General features: G+C 43.1%; 1 protein-coding gene across 2 annotated transcripts in view; it reads right to left on the minus strand.

Moving 5' to 3' along the window:
- Nucleotides 1–17,712, minus strand: part of LOC125459418 (endothelial lipase-like) — a 37,196-nt gene extending 19,484 nt beyond the window's left edge. The window contains exons 1-2 of one of the 2 annotated variants that reach the window (XM_048545848.2): nt 17,326–17,712; nt 3,135–3,331 (exon numbers count right to left, since the gene is read on the minus strand). In XM_048545848.2, the coding sequence (XP_048401805.1) occupies nt 3,135–3,331; nt 17,326–17,419 (291 nt within the window). In that variant the 5' untranslated portion in view covers nt 17,420–17,712. Of the gene's footprint in view, nt 1–944; nt 1,077–3,134; nt 3,332–17,325 lie in introns of those variants that run through there. The other variant, XM_048545858.1, reaches the window with a different exon arrangement.
- Between the last annotated feature and the right edge of the window lie 7,255 nt (nt 17,713–24,967).

Below are 24,967 nucleotides of genomic sequence, written 5' to 3' on the forward strand. Positions count from 1 at the left end.
AATTTACAGTATCCACCAAAGGAGATGAGGTTTCTCCCTGTAGGTCTCCCTTTCTCGCCTAACTTCAAAACGTGGACACAGTGACTAGGTAACTGTCAGACGCACTAACTAACACTCCTGCCACAGTGTAACGATAATTGTCTTCTATCTGATCTAATGATTGGTCTTACACTGGAAATAATTTTGGTTCAAATTTGACTTAGTTAACAAAGAAGAGAACATTCTTCTAGTTACTGGTATCTATTACATCTTTCAGGTGATATCACACACGTTATTTCCATCTCGTCAATTATTGAGAGATGGGAATTACTCCCTTAATAATTAACAAAAAACTTCAAAAAGTTTGAAAGAAGCAGCCTCACTTTTATCTACTATAATATTATTTGGTCATTGATGGCTGAGCTACTTACAGTTTATATTGCGAAATGCTCTGTGCAATATGCGTAAGTTACATCATAAAAATCCAAGAATTAAGGATCAGCAACCTTTTTATACAATTTGTTCTTAGATACACAGCTGTAACTTGCTTTAAATAATAAAATACCCCAAGGTGTTTTGCGGGAGTGTGGTTAATCAATAGTTGACAGCAAGCTACTTAAGGATATGTCGGAACAGGCGACCAAAATCTTATTCAAAGAACTAAGTGTGAAAGAGTATTATAAACAAGGAAATAAAGGGAGTGAGTTGGAGAAGTTTAAGAAGGAAAATCTAGACTTGGAGGCAGCTGGAGAGAGGACCAAAAATGGTAGAGTAATTAAAATGAGGGAAGCTAAAAGAAAACTAAATTTAGAGGAATACATGGAACTGAAAGGAATGGAAGGCTGCGGTAGGTCACAGAGATAGGGTGGGATGAGGCACTGGGGTGAGTGTTCCACTGTTACACACGCTTTCTTATTAAACGGAAGCCCATCTGCCACCTCATGTCAATGTAAAAAGTTCCATACCTTATCCATTTGTGAGTCATCCTGATCTTGAGTAAAATGCCTTCACTAAATTTGCTGATATGGTATTGGGATTGCACAATTTACCACAAAAACCCCTGGGCTAAATTTAGTGCAGGTTAGAGGAGGCTGACCCAGTTCCGACCAGGAAACAATGACCCTGGTGTTAACACGCATGCGTCAACATTGGACGTCTTTATCTTTTAATTTTGATATGTTCAAAGCTTTTGTAACAAAATTATGTCACTCAAATACCCTTCTAAATTTTATTAAAGCTTGTCCTTTTCCAACCACTTAGAAAACTATGTTTTTATTTTCAATAACAGTGTAAATTATTGAAACACCTTCTTTTAGGGACTTTGTTTAAAATGACTGTTCCGCATGCCTGCCTCTTTGTAGGTTACGTGGAACAGTCCCTCTTCCGCACCTACATAGGCCCCAAACCCCACCTCTTCCTCTGTTACATTGATGACTGTATCGGCGCCGCCTCTTGCTCCCCAGAGGAGCTCGAACAGTTCATCCACTTCACCAACACCTTCCACCCCAACCTTCAGTTCACCTGGGCCATCTCCAACACATCCCTCACCTTCCTGGACCTTCTCAGTCTCCATCTCAGGCAACCAGCTTGTAACTGATGTCCATTTCAAGCCCACTGACTCCCACAGCTACCGAGAATACACCTCCTCCCACCCACCCTCCTGCAAAAATTCCATCCCCTATTCCCAATTCCTCTGCCTCCACTACATCTGCTCCCAGGATGAGGCATTCCACTCCCGCACATCCCAGATGTCCAAGTTCTAAAAGGCCCACAACGTTCCCCCCACAGTGGTGGAGAACGCCCTTGACCACGTCTCCCGCATTTCCCGCAACACATCCCTCACACCCCACCCCCACCACAACAGCCCAAAGAGGATCCCCCTCATCCTCACACACCACTCCACCAACCTCCGGATACAACGCATCATCCTCCAACACTTCCGCCATTTACAATCCAACCCCACCACCCAAGACATTTTTCCATCCCCACCCTTGTCTGCTTTCCGGAGAGACCACTCTCTCTGTGACTCCCTTGTTCGCTCCACACTGCCCTCCAACCCCACCACACCTGGCACCTTCCCCTGCAACCGCAGGAAATGCTACACTTGCCCCCACACCTCTTCCCTCACCCCCATCTCAGGCCCCAAGGTGACTTTCCATATTAAGCAGAGGTTCACCTGCACATCTGCCAATGTGGTATACTGCATCCATTGTACACAGTGTGGCTTCCTCTACATTGGGGAAACCAAGCAGAGGCTTGGGGTCCGCTTTGCAGAACACCTCCGCTCAGTTCGCAATAAACAACTGCACCTCCCAGTCGCAGACCATTTCAACTCCCCCTCCCATTCTTTAGATGGCATGTCCATCATGGGCCTCCTGCAGTGCCACAATTATGCCACCCGAAGGTTGCAGGAACAGCAACTCATATTCCGCTTGGGAACTCTGCAGCCCAATGGTATCAATGTGGACTTCACAAGCTTCAAAATTTCCGCTTCCCCCACCACATCGCAAAACCAGCCCAGTTCGTCCCCTCTCCCCACTGCATCACACAACCAGCCCAGCCTGTCTCTGCTTCCCTAACCTGTTCTTCCTCTCACCCATCCCTTCCTCCCACCTCAAGCCGCACCTCCATTTCCTACCTACTAACCTCAATCCACCTCCTTGACCTGTTCGTCTTCCCTGGACTGACCTATCCCTTCCCTACCTCCCCACCTATACTCTCCTCTCCACCTATCTTCTTTTCTCTCCATCTTCGGTCCGCCTCCCCCTCTCTCCCTATTTATTCCAGAACCCTCGCCCCATCCCCCTCTGTGATGAAGGGTCTAGGCCTGAAACATCAGCTTTTGTGCTCCTGAAATGCTGCTTGGCCTGCTGTGTTCATCCAGCTTCACACTTTATTATGTTAGAAAGAGTGAAACTAGATTTTTGAAAAGATCCATTCTAAGTCAATAAAAAGTTTAGTATAGTTTATTTAGTGGATAAAATAACTACATTTTTAAAAGTGTTAATCGTTTCCCCAAAAGATTAAGAGTATTTCGTGTCACTTGCTAACAGGCATCTGAATATTTGCATAATTAGGGAAATGAGATATCTGCGATGGGGTCAGTGCTCCACCTCAGAGGAGATTAAACAATATTAGCAGACTGTGCAACTCACCGTCCACCCATGGATGATAATAAATGTCTTAGAAGTCATGTTGAAGTTACATTTCACCAGACTCTCTCCCACACCTGCAATAATGTCACAGTCTTTATTGTCGGTTGTCTTTGAACTCTGAAGACTAAATTTCGTCTGAATGTTGCTGTAATCCCAACCTATGTTTTCTTTATGCATCACACGGTGGGCTGATTTGCCTGTAAGAAAACTGCCAAAGGTCAGGTTCAGGAAATAAGTACAAGGTTGCAGCTAAACTGAAAAATGAAATAATAATGAAATAATGATCCAGCGCTTAACCTCGGCTATCTGCTCATATTCCCAAGGCTATGTATTGTCTAGAGGCACAAAAGGAGACGAGGAAAAAGGCTTACGACTCCTCCAACAGATTGGATCAGATTGTGCTGGGTTGTTGAAATGGCATAGCAGAGCAAGATTGGACTCAGCAATTGTTAAACTCATCTTATAGAATTTGTTATATACGTTTAGTATAAAAATGAAGGTCCTGTATCTGTTATTAGTTAACATTGCATTCAGGCTTTGTAAACTCGATTGATTTTCCCCTTCGTATCTAAAAGATGGTCTTCCTAACTTTCGGATTTACCCGATTATTTGAGCTTTAGATCCTCCTCATTCCACATAATATGTGCAAAGTGTATTAGCATTCACTATTTTATATAACCAAATACTTCATTCAAGTTGTATAGTAACAGGCCATGTTCCAAACAGTCAGTCCCTGAAATCAAGTGAAGGCACAGCACAGAAAATGTGTAATTTTTAACTGACTTGCAACCAATATACCTTAGAAATTCAGAATTGTCATGTCAAACATCAATAAATCACAACTGTGGCATAAAAAAATCAAGCTTTAAAGTGAATGATGTAGTTTTTTCTGCAATATGTGCCAGGAAAAGAGAAATAAATGAGTAAAGGGTGTAAAAACAAGGATTTCTGTAAGTGCACAAATTTATGAACATAATTTAAAGGAGAAGTTAACATCAATAGAATTTTCAATTTATTTTGTCTGGATGAGCAATCATTCAGAAATATAAAATACCAGAGGAGAATAACATCTTTAACATAGAGCTATTACTAGGGATACGGTCCCTGCATCCTATCATGAATATTGGTGGCATTTTAAAAACCCTGTGGCCATAAAATAGCTATGAATTTAGTTACACAAGAGCAAAATTCCTGCTGGAGCACAAGGACCCTCCATCCAAGTCCCACCCTCAGGAACAGCCGGCCAATCAAATGAGAATGATTGCTACTGTTGGAACCACAGGCCATCTCCAGGTGGGCAAGTAACTTGGAATCTGGACTTACAGGTATGTCTTGGGACACATAGATCAGTCTGGGGACATGTGAGAGTCAAACAGGCAGGCTCCAGTGAGCTGAGTTGTTACCAGAATCACAGAGAGTTGTGAGAGCATGGAGTGCGTTGCCAGCAGCAGTTGTGGAAGCAAGGTCATTGGGGTCATTTAAGAGACTGCTGGACATGCATATGGTCACAGAAATTTGAAGGTGCATACATGAGGATCAATGGTCGGCACAACATTGTGGGCTGAAGGGCCTGTTCTGTGCTATACTGTTCTATGTTCTAATAGGATGGGGTGGAGTGGGCATTGTGGGAAAGGTGGGTACCACCAATCAGCACTGGCTGCTCGGCCAGAAGGCCACATCTCTAGCCCAGCCCCAAGGCTCACCAGGTTTTGCTGGGCAGCTGGAAATTTGGCATCAGCAACCCTCGGCATGGGTAAAATACCCCTGGAGTGGAAGAGCAGAAGATGGAAAAAGATTGGTCAAAATTACATTCAGTTTAACAGTAATGATCTCAGGGGCTCCTAACCAATTAGTTTCAACATCCTTGGTGAAATAATGTTAAGAATGTTACTGCAGAAGTAAGGAACACATGCTTTCTTGGATGAACTGTAATATTGAACTTATTATTCCTGAAGTAACTGGCCATTATCCTTCAATAAATCTCAAATGAATATAGCACTAAGATTTATCCTTCACCGATGGACTCCTTCATATTATAAGTGATATAATAAAATCGCAAAGGAAGGTCTCAAGTGCTTGGTCAATCTCAGAAGTAGTGGTTCGTAGAATCAATTAGCAAAGAAAGAGAAAGCATGGCCCATCCTTTCTGTCACTGTTTTGCAACAACTATCCAATTAGTACCAGCACTCTGCTCTTCCCCCATAGCCTTTTCGTATTTGTGCTTCAGTATTTATCCACATTGTATCACCACACAATACATTGCATTCCATACCATCACAATAATGCACTGTTTAAATAAAATGTTGCAATATCAAAATGACATCCGTTGGACCTCGATTAGACACTATGGGGAGAAAGTTGTCTATATCCAGTAATCTCAGTGAGCTGGGTGTGTGTGTTTGTGTGTGTGTGTAAACATTCCCTGTCAACAGTTAGGCCAGTTAGACAGCATGTCAACGCTCACAAAACAGGCTCAGAGCTGAGACAGGAAAAATAACCATTTCAGCAAGGTGAGGGAAAACAGCTGGTACTCATTGATTCATCCCCTACAGGAAATCATCACCCATTTGTGTGCCTGGAGGCCAGTGTACCACAGGAATCAGTGCTCATTCCCATATTACATGTGATATATAGAAATGATATAGCTGAGAATGTGGAGGAGATGATAAATAAGTTTGCGTATGACACAAATATTGCCTGGGTAGTGAGAGAGGAAGATATAGACAGGTTGATTAGATGCACAGACCAATGGCAGATAAAGTTAAACTGAGAAGAATGAGGTGATAAGACAGGGAATTGCTCAAAGATTAGCAGGAGACTAGGAAGCTCAAAGGAACTGATACATCTTGCAGTGCTTAACCACAGATCCCTGAAGGTGGCAAGACAGGTTACTAGATTAGTTAAAGAAGGCATGAGTGACACTTGCCTTTATCATCCACAGCATTGACGATAAAAGTAGAGAGGTTATTTTAGAGCTGTCCAAAACTTTGGTTAACCACATCTAGAGTACTGTGTATAGTTCAGGTCACCGCATTATAGGAAGGATATAACTACACTAGAGTGGGTGCACAGAAATGTTTAGAATTATGGTGCTGAGGGTGAAACTGTAGTCAATAGGTAGGAGCCTGATACAGGTTCCTTGTTATCCAGATGTTTCAGGGAACATCTACAACTGGATCCTCAGCTTTCTGACCCACAGGCTGCAATCAGTGAGGTTATGTAACTGCATCTACTCCACAATAACACTCAAGACAGGAACTCCCCAAGGATATGTCCTCAGCCCCCTGCTGTACTCCCTATACACCTACAACTGTGATGCCAAATTCCGAACAAACACCATCTACAAGTTTTTGACAATACCTCTGCAGTAGGATGGATATCTAATAACAATGAGTCAAAATACAGAATAGCTTGGTGATGTGGTACATTGAAAACAATCCATCTCTCAACATCAGCAAAACTAAAGAATTGATCATCAACTTCAGAAAGAAGGGAGGAGAATGATCAATTCTCTGAAGAGCTTGATGTTCTTCACTGTTTCAACCTCAGTTCCATCGATGTAGACTTGCATCAAGTTCCTCGGAGTGACAATAACCAGCGACCTGTCCTGGACTTCCCACTTAAATGCAACAGTCAAGAAGGCACAATGACACCTTTCCTTCCTCAGGTGGCTCAGAAAATTTGGCATGTTCGTAAGGTCCTTCACCAACTTCTACAGATGCACCATTGAAAGCATCCTGTCTGTGTGCATTACGGCCTGGTATGGTAACTGCTCTGTCCAAGACCATAAGAAACTACAGAAGGTGATGCACACATCCCAGACTATCGTGGAAGTCAACCTTCCATCGATGGATTCTATTCACATGGCTCGCTGCTGCAGAAAGGCGACCAATGTCATCAAAGGCCCATCACACCCTGGTAATGACCTCCTACAACCTCTTCCATCAGGCAAAAGATGCCGAAACCTGAACATATGCATGCGCAGGTTCAGAAACAGTTTCTTTCCAGCCGTTATCAGACCGCTGAATGGACTCTAGCCTCAAATAATGTAACTAGCAATGTAACCTGTATGCCTCTAAGTTTTTTTTGATCTGTACATCCTTTGCTTGCTGTGGTCTGTCTGTACCACTCATAAACAAAGCTTTTCACTGTATTTTGGTACACTTGACAATCAATTGATGAGTGTAGTTGCTAGGGAGATGGCATCTGCCATGGACCTGTTGTGCCGATAACTGAATTGCAAAGGATCAAGGCAATTTGGCAGGCCAGATTTGATATGAGCCATGAGTAACCTCTCAAAGCTCTTCACAATAATGGAGGTCAGAGCTCCTGGGTGGCAGTCATTGAGGCATGCTGGATGATTTTTTTTGCCACTGGGATGATGGTGGCCTTCTCAAAACCACTCCTGCCAGCTGGTCTGTACAGGATCTGAGTGCACGGCTAGGGACTCCATCCAGGCCACATAACAATGCCTCTACTTCCTCAGGACGCTAAGGAAATTCAGCATGGCCAGCACTTTTACCAATTTTTATAAATGCACCACAGAAAGCATCCTATCCAGATGCATCACAGCATGCTATGGCAACTGCTCTTCCCAACACGGCAAGAAATTACAGCGAGGCATGAACACAGCCCAGTCCATCACGCAAACCAGCCTCCCATCCAATTAGCTCTCTTCCACCCTCTTCCATCAGATGATATAAAAACATGAATGAACAGATTCAAGAACAGCTTCTTCCTCTCTGTCATCAGACTTCTGAATGGACCTCTCAAATGTTAATTCTGCTATCTCTCTCTTCATCTTCTCTGCAGCTGTAACACTGTATTCTTCACTCTGTTCTGCTACCCTGATACACTTCATATGATACCGTCGGCCTGTATAGCACACAAAACAACACTTTTCACTGTATGAATGATGGAATAGTGTAGGGGGACGGGCTTAGATTAGTTCATAGGTCAGTGCAACATCGAGGGCCGAAGGACCTGTTCTACGCTGTATTGTTCTATATTCTATGTTCTATATCTCAGTATGTGACAACAATAAATCAAAGTAAAATTCAAATGCAGTGCCAAGCAGGGTAGTATATCTCACAACATTAAAAAAGTACACAGATGAGTATTTGCAATGTAATAATAGTCAAGGCCATGGGACAAGTATTAAAAAGCGGGATTAGTGTACATTACTCCTTACAAAATCAAGGGCAAAAGGACCTCTTCCATGTTGTAAGACTCTATTGTTATGACCCCTTTTGGAGACAAGGAGAATGGAGAAACAAAAAGAAAAACACTGGACAATTGAAGAAGATACACAAGGTGGGAAGGAAAGAGTTTTTTTTAAAACAGGAAAGAACAGTTTAATCCATAATTTGCACAAGTGTTTAATAAACGTGACCACCAATCATCGCTGTGTTACACAAAGTATGCAATGTAATGCTGACTCATTTGAAAGATGTCCACTTTGCCACTCCTAGTGGACACTCTCCTTAATCCATTCTATCTTTCATTAACCAGTCAAATCTGAATGGAGTTGCTGACCTTACAAAGTAATGTTTCACCAAAGGAGGAGGTTTGGTACGAAGGAACAAAGAAAGATAAACTAAGGTGTAAATCATTTGTCAGCACTTTAAAAGCTATATGAGAAAGGAGGAAGGAAAGTGACAATTGCTACATTTTTGGATTTTACTCATGGCATTTCTTTTCCTGGGCTCAATATCTCAGACCACTCTATAACTCAACTTGCATTTTCAATCATCGAAATGGTGATTCTTTCTGCCCAACAGCAAGATCATTGATATCAAGGCTAGCTAATTGAACAGAAAACAACAACCAGCATTGTTATATTTTGTACCAATGATTTTACAAGGTAATAGAGTAAATTGGCATGTTGAATTTATTGGCTTGCTGTTTCCTTCATGTACCTAACCAGTGCTGATCGGGCAAGTTTGGCTTCTGTGTGATAATGTAAATTGCCTGATGACTCCAGAGTCAGTTCTAAATCTCTCATTATTGCAGAATAATGCAAAACAGACTGTCAATTTGCCATAGGGATAGTAGGAACTGCCGATGCTGGAAAATCTGAGACAACAAAGCATACGGCTGGATGAACAGAAGCCAGGCAGCATTAGAGGAGCAGGAAAGCTGACATTTCGGGTTTAGACCCTTCTTCAGAAATGGGGGAATGGAAGGGGATTCTGAAATAAATAGGGAGAAAGGGGGAGGCAGAAAGAAGGTGGATAAAGGAGAAGATAGGTGGAGAGGAGACAGACAGGTCAAGGAGGCAGGTTTGGAGCCAGTAACGATGAGTGTAGGTGGGGAGGTAGGGAGCAGATAGGTCAGTCCAGGGAGCTCGGACAGGTCAAGGAGGCAGGATGAGGCTAGTAGGTAGGAGATGGGGGTGGAGCTTGAGGTGGGAGGAACGGATATGTGGGATGAATGGTTACGGAGGCAGGTACGAGCTAGGCTGGATTTGGGATGCAGTCGGGGGAGGGGAGATACTGAAGCTTGTGAAGTCCACATTGATACCATTGGGCTGCAGGGTTCACAAGCGAAATATGAGATGCTGTTTCTGCAACCTTCGAGTGGCATTGTTGTGGCACCGCAGGAGGCCCAGGGTGGACATGACGTCCAAGGAGTCCGAGGGAGAGTTGAAATGGTTCACAACTGGGAGGTGCACTTGTTTGGTGCGAACCGAGCATAGGTATTCCCGCAAAGCAGTCCCCAAGCCTCTGCTTGGTTTCCCCAATGCAGCCGAGGCCACATCTGTAACAGCAGATACAGTATCCCACATTAGCAGATGTGCAAGTGAACATCTGTTTGATGTGGAATGTCTTCTTAGAGCCTGGGATGGGGGTGAGGGGGGAGGTGTAGGGGCAGGTATAGTACTTCCTGAGGTTGCAGGGAAAAGTGCCGGAGGTGGTGGAGCTGGTGGGGAGTGTGGAGTGCACAAGGGAGTCACGGAGAGAGTGGTCCCTCTGGAAAGCAGATAGGGTGGGATGGGAAAAATGTCTTGGTAGTAGGGTTGCAGATGGCGGAAGTGTCGGAGGATGGTGTGTTGGATCGGGAGTTTGGTGGGGTGGTACGTGAGGATGAGAGGGATTCTGTTTTGGTTACTATTGCAGGTAGGGGGCATGAGGAGTAAGATGCGGGAAATGCAAGAGACACGGTTGAAGGCGTTTTCAGCCACTGTGGGGGGAGTTGTGGTCCTTGAAAAACAAGGGCCTCTGGCATGTCCGGGAGTGGAATGTCTCATCTCGGGAGCAGATGCGGCAGAGGCGAAGGAATTGGGAATAGGGGATGGCCTTTTTGCAGGAAGGTGGGTGAGAGGAGGTGTACTCTAGGTAGCTGTGGGAGTCAGTACCTTGAAGTGGATATCAGTTTCCAGGTGGTTGCCAGAGATGGAAATAGAGTGGTCCAGGAAAGAGAGAGAGGTAATGAAGATGGTCCAACTGAACTTAAGGTTGGGGTGAAAGGTGCTAGTTCCAGTTTCTGTGATTTGGTACAATTGTAATGACTATTGGGTCATTGTTTTGCAATTTAATCTGCTCATAACACTGTAAGCATATTCAAAGAATGAGAAACCAGTACCCATGACATAAAAAGTATATCACTTTGATCATGAGGCTATCAAGATTGGAATGCACTGCCTAATGTGGAACTGAGCAAAATGGTTCTAGGCTCAATCTACGTCTGCATTAAATCAAATCCTCTCAGCCAGGGAAAGGTTGTTGAGCTATAGTTAACTGCTTAAATCATGGAGTGGGGAATGTTAAACCAGGAATCCCACATTTGATTGCTATTTAACAACCCTTGCTTGAAAGTTCAAGTACAATGATATCGCGAGAAAGTAGAAGCTAGTATATCAACGATTTCTCCCAAAACTGAATGGCATTCTGACACTCTCTCAATTCAGATAGGAAGAATCGCTACATGTGTAAATATTATATGGCAGTTAGTCCCAAAGGAAACTGTTTAGGAGTCTGATGCTAGGAAAAAGTGAAAGAGAGAAAAAGTGGTCAATCAGACAAATTATGACTATAGCTATACTTTTCCAGGAAACTTGCAGCCAGCCTACATATTCAGAGTCCCTACACGGTAACTTGATGCTGCATTACTGTGACAGGAAGCATCTGTTTTGATGCCCTCGTGGTTGTCAGAGCACATATTTTTCTTTCATGTAATTTTTAATTTAGGCAGCACAGTGGCTCAGTGGTTAGCACTGCACCAAGGTCCCAGGTTTGATTCCACCCTCAGGAGATTGTCTGTGTGAAGTGCTCATTCTCCCTGTCCGCATGGATTTCCTCAAGGTGCTCCGGTTTCGTCTTACAGTCCAAAGATGCGCAGGCTCGGTGGACTGGTCATGGGACATTCAGGGTTACAGGTATGGAGTGAGTCTGGGTGGGATTCTGTTTGGAGAGATGGTGTGGACTCAGTGGGCTGAATGGCCTGCTTCCACACTGTAGGGAGTCTATGAATCAATCTATGAAGCTCACTCATTTATCAAAGGAGCCCTGTTTTCACCCACTTACCTTCCACATTTGTTGGAATGTGCCAAGTGTGTACCTGAAGCATCAGTTGCCCAAGGTATTCCTGCCAATTTATTTATGTGGTACCCTAGCTAGTTCCCTATATATTCCTTGAAGTGGTTTGGTTAATCTAGATAATGTTTTTACACAGAGGGTGGGGCATGTATGAAGTGAGCTGCCAGAGAAAGTGGGGTGGAGGCCAGTACAATAACAACATTGAAAAGGTATCTGGATGGGTAGATGAATAGCAATGGTTTAGAGGGATAAGAGCCAAATGCTGGCAAATAGGGTTGGATTAATTTAGGATATCTGGTAGGCATGGACAAGTTGGACCAATGGGTCTGTTTCCATGCTGTACAGCTCAATGACTCTATGAATAGAATTGCTCAGGGTTAGAGGTCTCTACCTTAGAACCATGCATTTGCAGGAAGCAGGATGTTTCTTCGAAAAGAATTTGATGTCTCATTGTCTAGGCCGTGAAGCAGTCTACTAGAACTTACTCAACATCCAAAGTATCTCATGCAAGATAATTATTAAGGCTCGTAAAGCAATGACTCTTTCTACCACTGAAGCGAGAGAAGGAGGTCATGAAGGTTAAAGGTGGAAATTTCAGTCATAAAAATGTTATGAATGCTTAGGTTCAAACCTTGCAGCTGAACTTATTTGTAGAATAGGTAAAACTCAATAAACATTAAACTCAGCACACAGGAAATCATTGGGACTGAAATTACCTGGCATGTGACAGATGCCTAAGCATCCGTATGGAGGTGAAAGCACACACACAGGAAATGCATTGCCTCAGCTATTGTATTGCACTAGACCATGGGTATCAAGGGAACATACCAGAAACGTTTGAAGCTCTGAATGAAACATTGAAATAATGGTCCTAAAAAGTTGCTGTTAACTGTTTTTTGGCCTGACACAGGACCAGACTGGCCACATGATAATCCCCATACCCATTCTCCACCCATGCCCTTCCCCAACCCTTCCAATTTAAGGAGTTAATCTACCACTGCACTTAGTTTGAGGCCAAATTTAAAATTTGGCTGTTTTCCAGCCACATAAACTTTAAGCTGACTGCTGAGATGATGGTTCTGCTGGAACAACAATGATTTTTTTGGTTGTCTTCTGAACAGGCTTACTTTTGAGGACCAATAGGAATAGCTTGGAGCTGGAGAGGGAGAAACAGTCAGGAAAAACAGGGAAGAATAGGAGCAAACATGGGACGAGGAACTTACTGTAAGTTCCACCAGCCGAGCAGCTTAAAACTGCAGCAGGAAGTGACCAAGAGTAGACAGTCTTGGAATAGTGTGAAGAGAATGGGCCAACAGTACCCCCAAATCCTACAGGTCTCAAAATGCAGCATTCCCACATCTTCAGGGAGCAATTTACCTACAGAAACATCATTAAGGAGAAATGTTTCGGGTGACTTTGCTCCACAAGTAATGTGTTAAATGAGCAATGTCACCTGCTACAATAACCACTTGAACTTTATATCAGGGCACTGACAACTGTGCCTGTGGCTGATGCACTCACCGTGGCTCTTTCTCTACCATGGCCTCCTTTCAGGTTGCAGCAGATGACATGAGTAACATTTTACAGTGTTCAAGCCACCAATGTGCTGAGAATGACAAGAGGCTCTTCACACTGGGAAGCATATTTACATCCCTTTCCCATGGTTGAAAGAAAAGAGATTAAGCAAGTATTAGATTTAATATGCATTGGAACTTTATCCAAGATTCATGTTGCCATTTGTGATTCTTATCATTAATCTGTATCTTTCTCAATAGATTCCGCTTCCTCAATGCCTGTCTCATTTGCAGATAATATATTGTGTATAATCTGTAGTGCCTTCATTCAAAACAGCTCATCATTTTAAATATTACTTCCTGATTTGGCCACCAATTCCTATTAGAGTCTACACAGATCTACAGAGCAGACTTATGACGCTGCTACAGTACCACCAGAAAGGTCATTAAGTAGAACGTTGGCATGATGAAACATCTGCTACCTGGACCAGAGATAATGGGAACTGCACATGCTGGAGAATTCCAAGATAATAAAATGTGAGGCTGGATGAACACAGCAGGCCAAGCAGCATCTCAGGAACACAAAAGCTGACGTTTCGGGCCTAGACCCTTCATCAGAGATATGCAATACATTCCTGTGGGTGTATCTACATTTGTTATCCTTTGTTGCAGGCTGCACAACATCTCCAGTGTGAGGGGCCTGCCTTTGGCACAACCTGGGCACTAAGAGATGGAATAGGAGATGAAGCAGGAATGGGCAGTACAGCAAAACAAGGAGCATCATGAAGAGTATCGGCAGCCAGTGCCTCCGGCTCCGAGAACTCGCAAAGAGCCTGATTGAAGAGTGCTCCACATGAACCATGACTCCAGTCCAAACTAAAGCAACAATCCCACGATCTTTATCACCACCAGCTATTATCTTCCTTCTGTCCAGCCCAGCGAGTTTTCCCTCAGTTCACTAGATATATAAAAAACTAAATGAAATCCAAAGCAAAAAGTTGATTTATCAGACAACTGAATTCTACTTGTATCATTATCTGGGAGACTCTCGTTCAGAAGGAAATGACTTGGAGAAAACTCCAAGGGACACAATTGTTCAAGGACACCATCAGCTAGAGGAAGTACAGAAAAGGAACTTGAGAAAGGAATGTCAGCAGTTTCAAGGCCGAGGACTAATTCCACCTCCTGGACATACCTACAAAATAAGTGGATGTAGATGTAGCTCTAGGATCAGCCTCATCAGTCATGAAAGGACCCTCAGAACCCATAACCAATGACACAGTTTCCTCAGTTATCAATCATATTTCGCAGTAAGGGATTGCTGATAACGATCAATAGCTAACATGAATAATTATACAGCGTAAGGCCTTGCCGCGAACTTCTTTAATTACATTAGTATCCATATTTGGGGCGGTACGGTGGCTCAGTGGTTAGCACTACTACCTCACAGCACCAGGGACCTGGGTTCCATTCTACCCTTGGACGACTGTGTGCAGAGTTTGCAAAGTCTGGCTGGGTTTACTCCAGTTTCCTCCCACAGTCCAAAGATATGCAAGTTAGGTGGATTGGCCATGCTAAATCGCCTTGCAATGTCCAGGAATTTGCAGACTACGTAGATTAGCCTGGTGAAATGCAGGGATTCAGGGATGTGGACTTAATGAGCCCAATGGCCTGTTTCTGCACTGTAGGGGTTTTATTAAATGGTTCCTTGGTAGCTTTGGTTTGAGAAGTGGAAGGTTTCTGAACTTCCACTGAGGACACTTTTAGATCATCATGATGATTGACCCCAAGAAACTACAGCCCACTAGGACCTGGCTGCTGCACCTAGGCATGAGTCAGGGCTTGCTTGATCCAGTTGATGTTATAGCACTAACAAGAACAGTGTGAACAGTGGGAGAGGGAACTGTATGAAGCTGCTATCACACTAGTGCAAGAGCAATAGGAGCCTCCAAAGCCCTTTGAAAACACTGCCTGCTAAAGCCAAGATTGTAGCTCTCTGATCTTTCATGGCTGCAATGTTAGCTACCATTGAAGCAGTCAACAGGGCATCATCAAGGTGGGCCCCATTGTGGTATCCATGAAGCTAGGCACTTGGTCCATATTGGACAAAAGCTTTGGCACAAATTTGGGCAGTCCTTTTCCACACTGATCTATTGTTCACAGGTTCTTGATGTATGCCCTTTAGACCTTGCTGCAGTCTATGCCCACAAGTTCGCTGTCTGGGCCCACTGCAGCAAGGCTGGATGCCTTTTTGCTCTAAGCCTCTTGCCTCCTGACTGTTATGCACCAGTGACCCAGGTTCTGTATACCACCGATGCATAATCCCTCCAACTGCTTAATCTTAAGTGTCTCAAGTTTGTGAAACTGAGGGAATAGTTTCTGACAATCCGACTACGCAGCGAGGTGAGAATGGGGGAAAGTTGGAGACATGATGGGAGGGAAGCAGAGGTTCAGCAATTTGTGGAGAAGTCAAACATCACAAAGGCAAGAAGAGGGAAGAGACCGGCCACACAATACAAACGTAGAATACTTGGACAAACGTGGCTGACTCAGCAATGTTAGCGTTCTTTGAATATCCGAGGAAACTGCACTGCCTCACAACAACGGGACATTGCTCCACTTCGCTACCTCCCACTGGGAAAACAGCGGCTTACCTACGAAAGGCTTAATTCATTATCACCACCGCCCCACTCCACACCAGCTCGATCACCATGGGGATAGGGAAGGGCATTTCAGACTATATCCACTTTGGAGATTGAGTTCAGCCAGGAAGAAAACACAAGCAAAAACAAAAGTTGCTGGAAAAGCTCAGCAGGTCTGGCAGCATCTGTGCAGAGAAATCAGAGTTTACATTTCGGGTCCGGTGACCCTTTCCCATTTCGGAGGGAGAATCACCGGACCTGAAACGTTAACTCTGATTTCTCCTTCACAGATGCTGCCAGACCCGCTGAGCTTTTCCAGCAACTTCCGTTTTTTGTTTCTGATTTATAGCATCCGCAGTTCTTTCGAGATTTTTTTTGGAAGAAAACAGTGTTCTTTAACTTAAGAACATCTCGAAGCGCTTTACAACTGAAAAACGTACAGTGTGGTCCCCGATGAAAAGATTGCTTGAAACAGAATTATGTTTCAAACTGCACTGATCACCGCCTCGGCATCTCTGAACCTTATTTCCTATTCTCAGTCTTCTCTCCTACCTTCCCCAATTCTCCCCCATGCCTCTCTTTCGTTGTAAACTGCTAATCTTCTTGGCTTCCCTCCGCAACTCGATTTGAAGTAGGCTTTTTTTCTTCGTAAATCAACTGCTGTTTTGTTTGTTTTGTATCGCCGAGTTTCTGGCCTAACTTCCTCATCTCAGTGTTGGTGTGAACATTGACTAAAACGCGATCATTCGTTCTGCCTACAGCCCTGCTACCCATTCTGCCACCAAGCAGTGGGATTCAGGAGGAGTTGAGGGCGGTCGCCTGAATGATGGCAACACAACGCCCGCTTGATAAAGATGAAATGGCTTAGAATATAACACGGCCCCCTGTCTTCAGAAAGTATCTGGGTTACCTGGGTTGCAAACCCAGTCGCTTCGTTTGGGAGAACCCTGCCACTTCGTTTAAGGAAGGCTTTTCTTTCTTAAAACAAAGGCAGAAACTGCTGGAGAAACTCAGCAGCATGTGAGAAACGGAATAAATATCATGAACCCTGTGACCCTGCTTCAGAACTGGAAATGGTTCACTGGACCCTGCTTTCTCTCCGCAGACTCTGCCAAATTTGCTGAGTTTCTCTAGCAGTTTCTGGTTTTGTTTCAGATGTCCAGCATCCGCAGTTCTTCGTTTTATCGTGGATTATTTTGTTTAAGCTGTGCTTTCCCTGCACATGAGGAGAAGTAATTCTTTTATAAGCAGAACACTCAGGAGGTAGCACCAACCAGATCAGAGATACAAGCTCTTACAAGACGTAAAAGAGAGATCCTTTTAATTAAAGTGATATACCAGGATAATCTTAAAATTGAAGCTAAAGTCGAAGATGAATGGGAATATTAATTACAAGAACATGCTTCCGAGAAGTTTCCATCACTGCTTTTTGTTTTATAATTTTTCTTTTAAAGTCTAAGGAACACTTAATAGTGATAACTGTAAAATGCATTCTTACCAGCAACTGTGTCCTTGAAGTTTTTCCCTGAAAAGCCCACAGATAAAAGAGATAACAGACAGATACAGAGTGTGAAGCTAGTCATCGCCTTCATTCAGATGCCCCTCTGATGTTCTGGTGTGTTATACAAAGGCTGATCTTTGTGAATTAATGTTTATACTTTTTTTTAAAAATTAGTGATATTTCCGTAGAAGAGCCAGCCACGATTCCCCAAAAAGCTCCTTCAGACCCCGTGAGTGAGTCCAAACTTTTCAGGCACCTTGTTTCAATTGTTTGACATGCTCGGGTCCAGCAGTTGGCTTTTTAAACAAATCTCTTCAGTCATCCGACTAATCGGCAGATAGACATTTGGCTAAAGTTTCAGCATTTCTTCTCCGCCATTGGTCGAGTCTGAGAGGCGGAGTCTGCATATTCAATAGATAAATGAAACTGGGGGCTGAGCTGTTAGCAAATATTCCAAACTCGACAGGGGGCTGGGAAATTGAATTCTACGAGAAACGGCAATATTCATAATCTTATAATCTGCTTAAACCACAATGATGTCACGTTTAAGTCGTTTCCACTGTCGTGGAGAAGTGCAGTTTGCTGGAAGTTATTAAATTGTTTTACAACTATATTATAGTCTATGTAACACAGATGGACAAAACGTTTTATTGCAAAAATATGTCCAATTCATTAAAAAAACTTTATGTACATGCCCAGTTACTAAAGTAGCTCAGTACTGCCGTTGCTCATGAAGAACGAAATGTGGCATTTGCTACAAAAAAACAAAGCATTTCTTTCTTATGCTGGGTAATATTTACACTGTATGTAACATGGAAGGACAAATTGCCACGGCTGTGATAGGTAAATTTACAACAAAAAAAGGATTAACAATCCGATATACGCACAGTAACCTTCCCCGTCCTATCCGCTTTATGTTAAGGTGCCTGAACATCGTTACAAAGAATCAACTTCCTTGGCAACCGTAAGCTTTAACATTGATATGGAAAAGGTGAATGAAAAGAAATGAGGGACTGCTGTGTTGCAGTCCTTATTCCGTATTGAGTCTATTTCAGAGAAGCCAATCTACACACCCATCATAAAGCCACCGAACCTGCTAACAGGTGCCTGAACAGGTTCCTATCCTGTGCGGCAGGTCGTGTGGGAGAGTGACTCCCCAAATTAATCAGCGCGCTTCGTGGAGAAAGGGCGCGTTCTTTTGGTCTTAACGTTCACCAGTTTCAGTTTGCTTCGGCTCAGCCAGTTTAACCTTCAAAGGTTGCCGTGTGGCAGAATTCACTGCGTAAGGTGTGGAGTTAACGTCAGGTTTTATACCGATCGCGGTGTGATTTTTTTTCACATTACTTCCGTTGCGGGAACTGTTCTAATCTGCTTTGATAATATCCTTAAAGTTAGATGGCATTGAAGAAACAAAAAAACAGAAATTGCTGGAGAAACTCAGCAGGCACGGCACATCTGTAGACAGAAATCAGAGTTTACATGTAGAGTCCAGTGCCCCCTCTTCAAAACATTTAAGATCTGAAATTAGCATCATCATCCCACTTTACTGTGGGAAAAAAATTAGACAAGTTTCCCCACTTTTGATCATTATCCAGGGATTCTGGCTGGGAAATGTACTGATCAAAGTAGATGAGTTCAGAATAAGACTGGGCTGATGACAGCTTGGATTTTCTACTGCGTCAAACTCACCTCCTGACTCACCAAAGGCATCGATAACGGCTAAGTCAGGAATGTGATGGAATACTCCCCACTTGCTCTGGAAACTCCAACAAGGTTCACAGGCTCTGCACTATCCAGAAGAAAGCAGTCCACTTGAATGCCACAAATTTTACTACCTGGAGAATTCATTTTGTCCACAGGGCGCACAGTGGAAGCAGTGTGTACCATGTGAAAGATGCACAGCGGCAACTCAGTGAATCCCCTTCAACAGCACATTCCAAACCCACAACCACAGCTTCACCCACGAACAGAGACAACAGGTGTATCTGAATGCCACCAACCATAAGCTTCTCTTCAAGTCACACACCATCAAAACATGAAATTATATCACCATTCCTTCATTATCATTGGATCAAAATCTTTTAACTCCCTTCCTAACAGCACCTATACCAGATGAACTAGTTCAAGAAGGCAGTTCACCATCACCTCCTCATGGGGACATAAGGATAGGCCATAAGCACAAGCATTACAGAATCCACATGCCAAAAATTACATTTTAAAAACTGTGATCCCTTGCACAGAATAATAGCTTGACCATAGTTGCTGTCAGTTACATGGATAAAATGCCCACTTACGATTATCATTACTTGTGGAGCTACATAAACTAAACAAGACAGTATATTCAGGTGAAAACAAACTTGAGGGAAACGTGTTAAATAGGATGCAATTCCACTCAATAAGATGTACTTGTAACCAATGGCTTTGTGGTTGGTTAGCTCACCAAGCTGTTTCGCACCAGGCTTCGAGGAATTCCTGTGCTTGTCTCTGCTTTGCCTGCCCCAGGATCCTGGTGTTGTCCCAATCGAAATGGTGGCTCTCCTTATCAATATGGATGGAGATGAGTGCATATTGGTCGTGTCTTTTTGTTGCCAATTGATATTTGTATACCCTTGTGGTTAATTTCTTTTCTGTTTGTCCAATGTAGTGTTTGCACAGTCTTTGCTGGGAAACTTGGATATGACATTGGCCCTGCCCATAGTGGATAGTGGGTCTTTGGTCTGGTTGAGCAGTTGGTGTAAGGTTGATGCAGGTTTGTGGGCTATTCTGATGCCCAGTGGTTGTAGGAGTCTTGTGGTCAGTTCAGACGTGTTCCTGATGTAAGGTAGCATTACGAGTGTGTCAGGGCGTGTAGTATCTTCCTGCTGTCGCGTGTGTGATAGGCAGTTCTTCAAAGACAATAGGTACCCGAAAAACTGGGTCAGAAGATGACACACACGACAGCAGGGACGTGGATAAAAATTGACATGGAGCTAAAAGAGGAGATATTAAGTCGGCTAAAATGGATGGGTTTTAAGGAGGATTTTAAAAGAGAGAGGGAGATTTGGTTCAGCAGGGACTGATTTCTTTCCTGAAAATCCAGTGGGCTAGGTTCAGACTCCAAGTGATTGCCTGAACAAGCTGTGAGAGCTCCTTTGCTGCTCACAGGGCTCCTTCTCAACAGTGATATTACTGAGGTAACTCACAGAGAGTGGCAAAATGGCAGCTCTTTGGTGAGGTGAAAAACGATGTCTAAAAATACAAAGGAACATCTTTAATAGCAGGATAATAAAATGTGAGGCTGGATGAACACAGCAGGCCAAGCAGCATCTCAGGAGCACAAAAGCTGACGTTTCGGGCCTAGACCCTCTCTGATGAAGGGTCTAGGCCCGAAACGTCAGCTTTTGTGCTCCTGAGATGCTGCTTGGCCTGCTGTGTTCATCCAGCCTCACATTTTATTATCTTGGAATCTCCAGCATCTGCAGTTCCCATTATCTCTGATACCATCTTTAATAGCAGTTTTGAATACTAAGCACATTCTTAAGAAAATGTCAGTTAAAAATTAAAATAAACCTAATATTGCTCAAGAATGAGATGAGAGTTACACTGGAGCTATTTAAAAAGGGGGGAACTGAGTCATGAACATAAATTCATTTTATTTGATTCTCTTTAGAAGCAGGCAACGTAAGGGATAGCTGTGGTGTATGGTAATGTCACTAGATGAGGAATCCAGTGTCCCTCGTCTTCTGGGGACATGAGATTGAATCCCACTGTGGAGGATGGTGAAATTTGTATTCTATATTTTGGGCATTCAAGAGGGCACTAGACTTGGCACTGGATTACTGCTTTGATAGAAATGGTGAACAGGGATATGGGAAAAGGCAGGAGATTGGTACTAAGTGATAGAACCAGGACAGCACAATAGGCTGAATGGTCTCCTTATGTGCTATAACAATTCAGTGAAATATGAAAATTTTAAAATACAAACAGAAAGACATGAGCAGGCTGGCAATCTCAACACATGTAATTTGGAAAATAACTATATTTAGAGTCTACTGTTTTGAAATGTAGAAATTCTACTGAGCTTAGGTCTTAATGCAACTCCATTTAAATGTATCTGGTTGTTGTAAACAGCAAAGATCTCTGAAGTATGCAGCCTCAGATTTCTGGAAAATTATATGTTAAAACTAAATCAATTCAAAAAATTGATGACAGACCAAGTGAAATGAAACAAATTGTCCAGTCAATAGCACAGAGCCTCATTGTTCACTCTCGCTACTGATGGAGATGCATCTGATTCGTAGTATCTAGATCACCGGAGTAAACAGGTCAAGATCAAGAAATCGTCTCTTGGGGCATTGCAACTGTGAGACTGTATCTGATCATTCCATGTGACCTCTGAGGAGACTGGTCAGAAAAATTACAAGGGAAAAGAAAATAGATTTCTTTGCCTCAAGGCAATGTCTTCCAAGGTGTGGGGCATGGTCCCCAATGTGATCATGAGACCAGATTTTAAGGTCACAGCCTCCAAGGCAGCAATGGAGCTGGATCACAGAGCTCAGATTGAGTGTGAGGTTACTTTAACTGCACTCTATTGGTGGGTGTGCCCTGACAAACACATCTTAGACGTTTGATTGCTTGTGAAATATAGTTTGGGGAAGGTGGGGTTTTTATTTTTTTAAATAATCCCTGCAGTTTAAACAATTCCCATTATACTTAACTTGTCCTCCACCACACTAGTTCCAGAATCTAACTCAATCTAATATCTATTTCCATGATTTTGCATTGTTACAACTGATCCCTGAGTGAGGGTCCCCAATATTTATGATTCCGGACAGGACTGTCCCAAGTAGTTGGATCCCCAGGAGGAAAGAACTGATTCCCTTCTTTATTAATCCCCTCCCCTCATTTTGGTTGGCCACAACAAGGTTAACTTAGCGTAGAAGTCTTGACTCATGGATACCTATGCCAGTTCCAATGTACTTATAATTTAAAAGAAGCTAACTTAACCAGGCATAATGGGAACTGCAGATGCTGGAGAATGCAAGATAACAAAGTGTGGAGCTGGATGAACATAGCAGGCCAAGCAGCATCTCAGGAGTACAAAAGCTGACGTTTCGAGCCTAGACCCTTCATCAGAGAGGATTTGGGCTCCTGAGATGCTGCTTGGCCTGCTGTGTTCATCCAGCTTCACGCTTTGTTAACTTAACCAGGCATTCTTCTGTTAAGGCAAGAATGAGACACTAAAATGCTAGGAAAAATAATAACATACAGATTAGAAATGAGAAGTGAGGCAACATGACAATTTGGAAAAATATGTACAAATCAGTAATAAAAAGAGTGTGATGGAGAATCTCAAAAGGAACTAGCAGCATCTGTGGACAGAAAAGAAACATGAACATTTTGTGTTCAGTGTGGTGGTTCTTCAGAATTTTGGAACTTAAATGATCACTTGAAGTGTAATAGCACACAAGGCTACAGGCCAAGTGCTGTAAAATGAGACTCAAGTAGACAGGTGCTTGATGACTGGCATGGGCACAATATGCAAAATGGCCTCTCTCCATGCTATAAAACTTTATACCTCTATAGGAGTCATTGGACTCAAAATATTAACTGTGTTTTTCTTTCTCTATCCATGCTGCCAGTTGTGGTGAGTTTCTCTTGCACTTGCTACTTTAGTTCATATTTCTAATGTTTGGAATATTTTACTTTTATATGAATCAATCTTTTGCTTGTCCATGAGGAATAGAAAAGTGGCATTAAATTGTGGTTCTAGTAGTGCTGACTTCAGCAGCTGAGCAACTCGTCTGGAGATTCTTGGTTGTAGATGTCAGCTGAAAGGAATTTTCCTGTTTCCTTTTCAACAGTGGCTTTGCTGACTGATAACTTAATTCTAATTATCAGCAAAAGAGATTTTTCTTTTCACCAGTTTGCACAGGGGAATATAGTAGATGTCCTTTAGTTGTGAGCTTCATAACATACATCAGCCCTACAGAATGAGAAGATTAGAGTAGTACACAGTGACTCGGGTTGCAGGTGGAGTTTAACCGCTTCGCATGTGTGTGCCAGGAATAGAAAACACAAATGTCTCCTTCACCCAGAACTGTTTTCTTTTAACACCCATAATCTGGGTGTATAACCCACAGGAGATGGGTTCTGCTGAGGTGATAATCATTCTCTATTATCTCTGCAACTGCAGGAGATTACAGGTCAGTTTTGGCAATGCATCTCATCCTTTGGAGAATAATAGACTATAAGGCTTGATGCAGAACCAGGCCAGTTAGCTCGTCTTGTCTGTTCTGCCATTTGATCATGGCTGATATGTTTCTCAAGCCCATTCTTCTGCTTTCTCCCCATAACTCTTGATCCCTTATTAATCAAGAACCTAACTGTCTCTGTTTAAATACATTCAATAACTTGGCCTCTCCAGCCTTCTACAGAAATGAGTTCTAGAGATTAACCATCCACTGACTGAAGAAATTCCTCTTCATTGCAGTTCTAAAGGGTCATTCCTTCACTCTGAGGCTGTGCCCCTGGGTCCTTGTATCTCCTACAAGTAGAAGCATCTTCTCCATGCCCATTCTTTCCAGCCCTCTTGGTGTGCTGTAAGTTTCAATCAGATCCTCCTTCATCATTCTAAACTCCATTGATTATTGACCCAGAGTCCTCAAATGCTCCTCAAGTGACAAGTCCTTCATCCCCAGGATTATTCTTGTAAACCCACTCTAACACCAGCACATTCTTCCTCGGATACTGGGCCTAAAACTGCTCACAATATTCTAAATGTGGTCTGACCAGAGCCTTATACAACCTCAACAGTACATCCCTGCACTTGTATTCCAACCGTCTTGAAATAAATCCTAACATTGCATTTGCCTTCCTAACTGGCAACTGAACCTGCATGTTAACCTCAAGAGAATCCTGCACTAGGGCTCTCAAGTCCTTCAGGTTTCCAAAAGCTTTTCCACATTTAGAAAGTACTAATTGCCTCTTTGACCTACTAAAGTGCATAACCTCACATTTTCCCATGTTGAATTTTATCTGCCAGTTCTTTGCCCGCTCTCCTAGCCTGTCCAGGTCCTTCTGCAGCCTCCCTCTACCTCCTTAACACTACCTGTCTCTCCACCTATGTTTGTGTCATTTGCAAACTTAGCAATAATCCCCTCAGTTCCTTCATCCAGATTGTTAATGTACAATGTAAATGGTTGTGGTCCCAACACTGAGCCCCACACCACTCCAGTAGTCACTGGTTGCCAACCTGAAAAAGATCCCTTTATCCCCTGTGTCTGCCTTCTGCCAGTCAGCTAATCCTTTATCCATTCCAGTACCTTGCCCCTAACACCGTGGACTCTTATTTAGCAGCCTCCTGTGTGGCACCTTGTCAAAAGCCTTTTGGGAATCCCAATAGATCACATGTCCACTGGCTCTCCTTTGTCTAACTTGCTTGTTACATCCTCAAAGAATTCAAGAATAACCTCCCATTGACAAAGCTGTGCTGATTCAGCTCAATTTTACTGGACTCTAAAATCTTACCAACAACTGAGGTCAAGCTAATCAGCGTATTGTTTCCTGTTTTCTGCCTCCCTCCCTTCTTAAATAGGGGTCTTACATTAACCAATTTCCAGTCCTTTGGGACTCTCCCTGAGTCTATTGATTTCAAAGA

The sequence above is a fragment of the Stegostoma tigrinum genome, chromosome 1 (assembly GCF_030684315.1).
Source record: "Stegostoma tigrinum isolate sSteTig4 chromosome 1, sSteTig4.hap1, whole genome shotgun sequence".
NCBI lineage: Eukaryota > Metazoa > Chordata > Chondrichthyes > Orectolobiformes > Stegostomatidae > Stegostoma > Stegostoma tigrinum.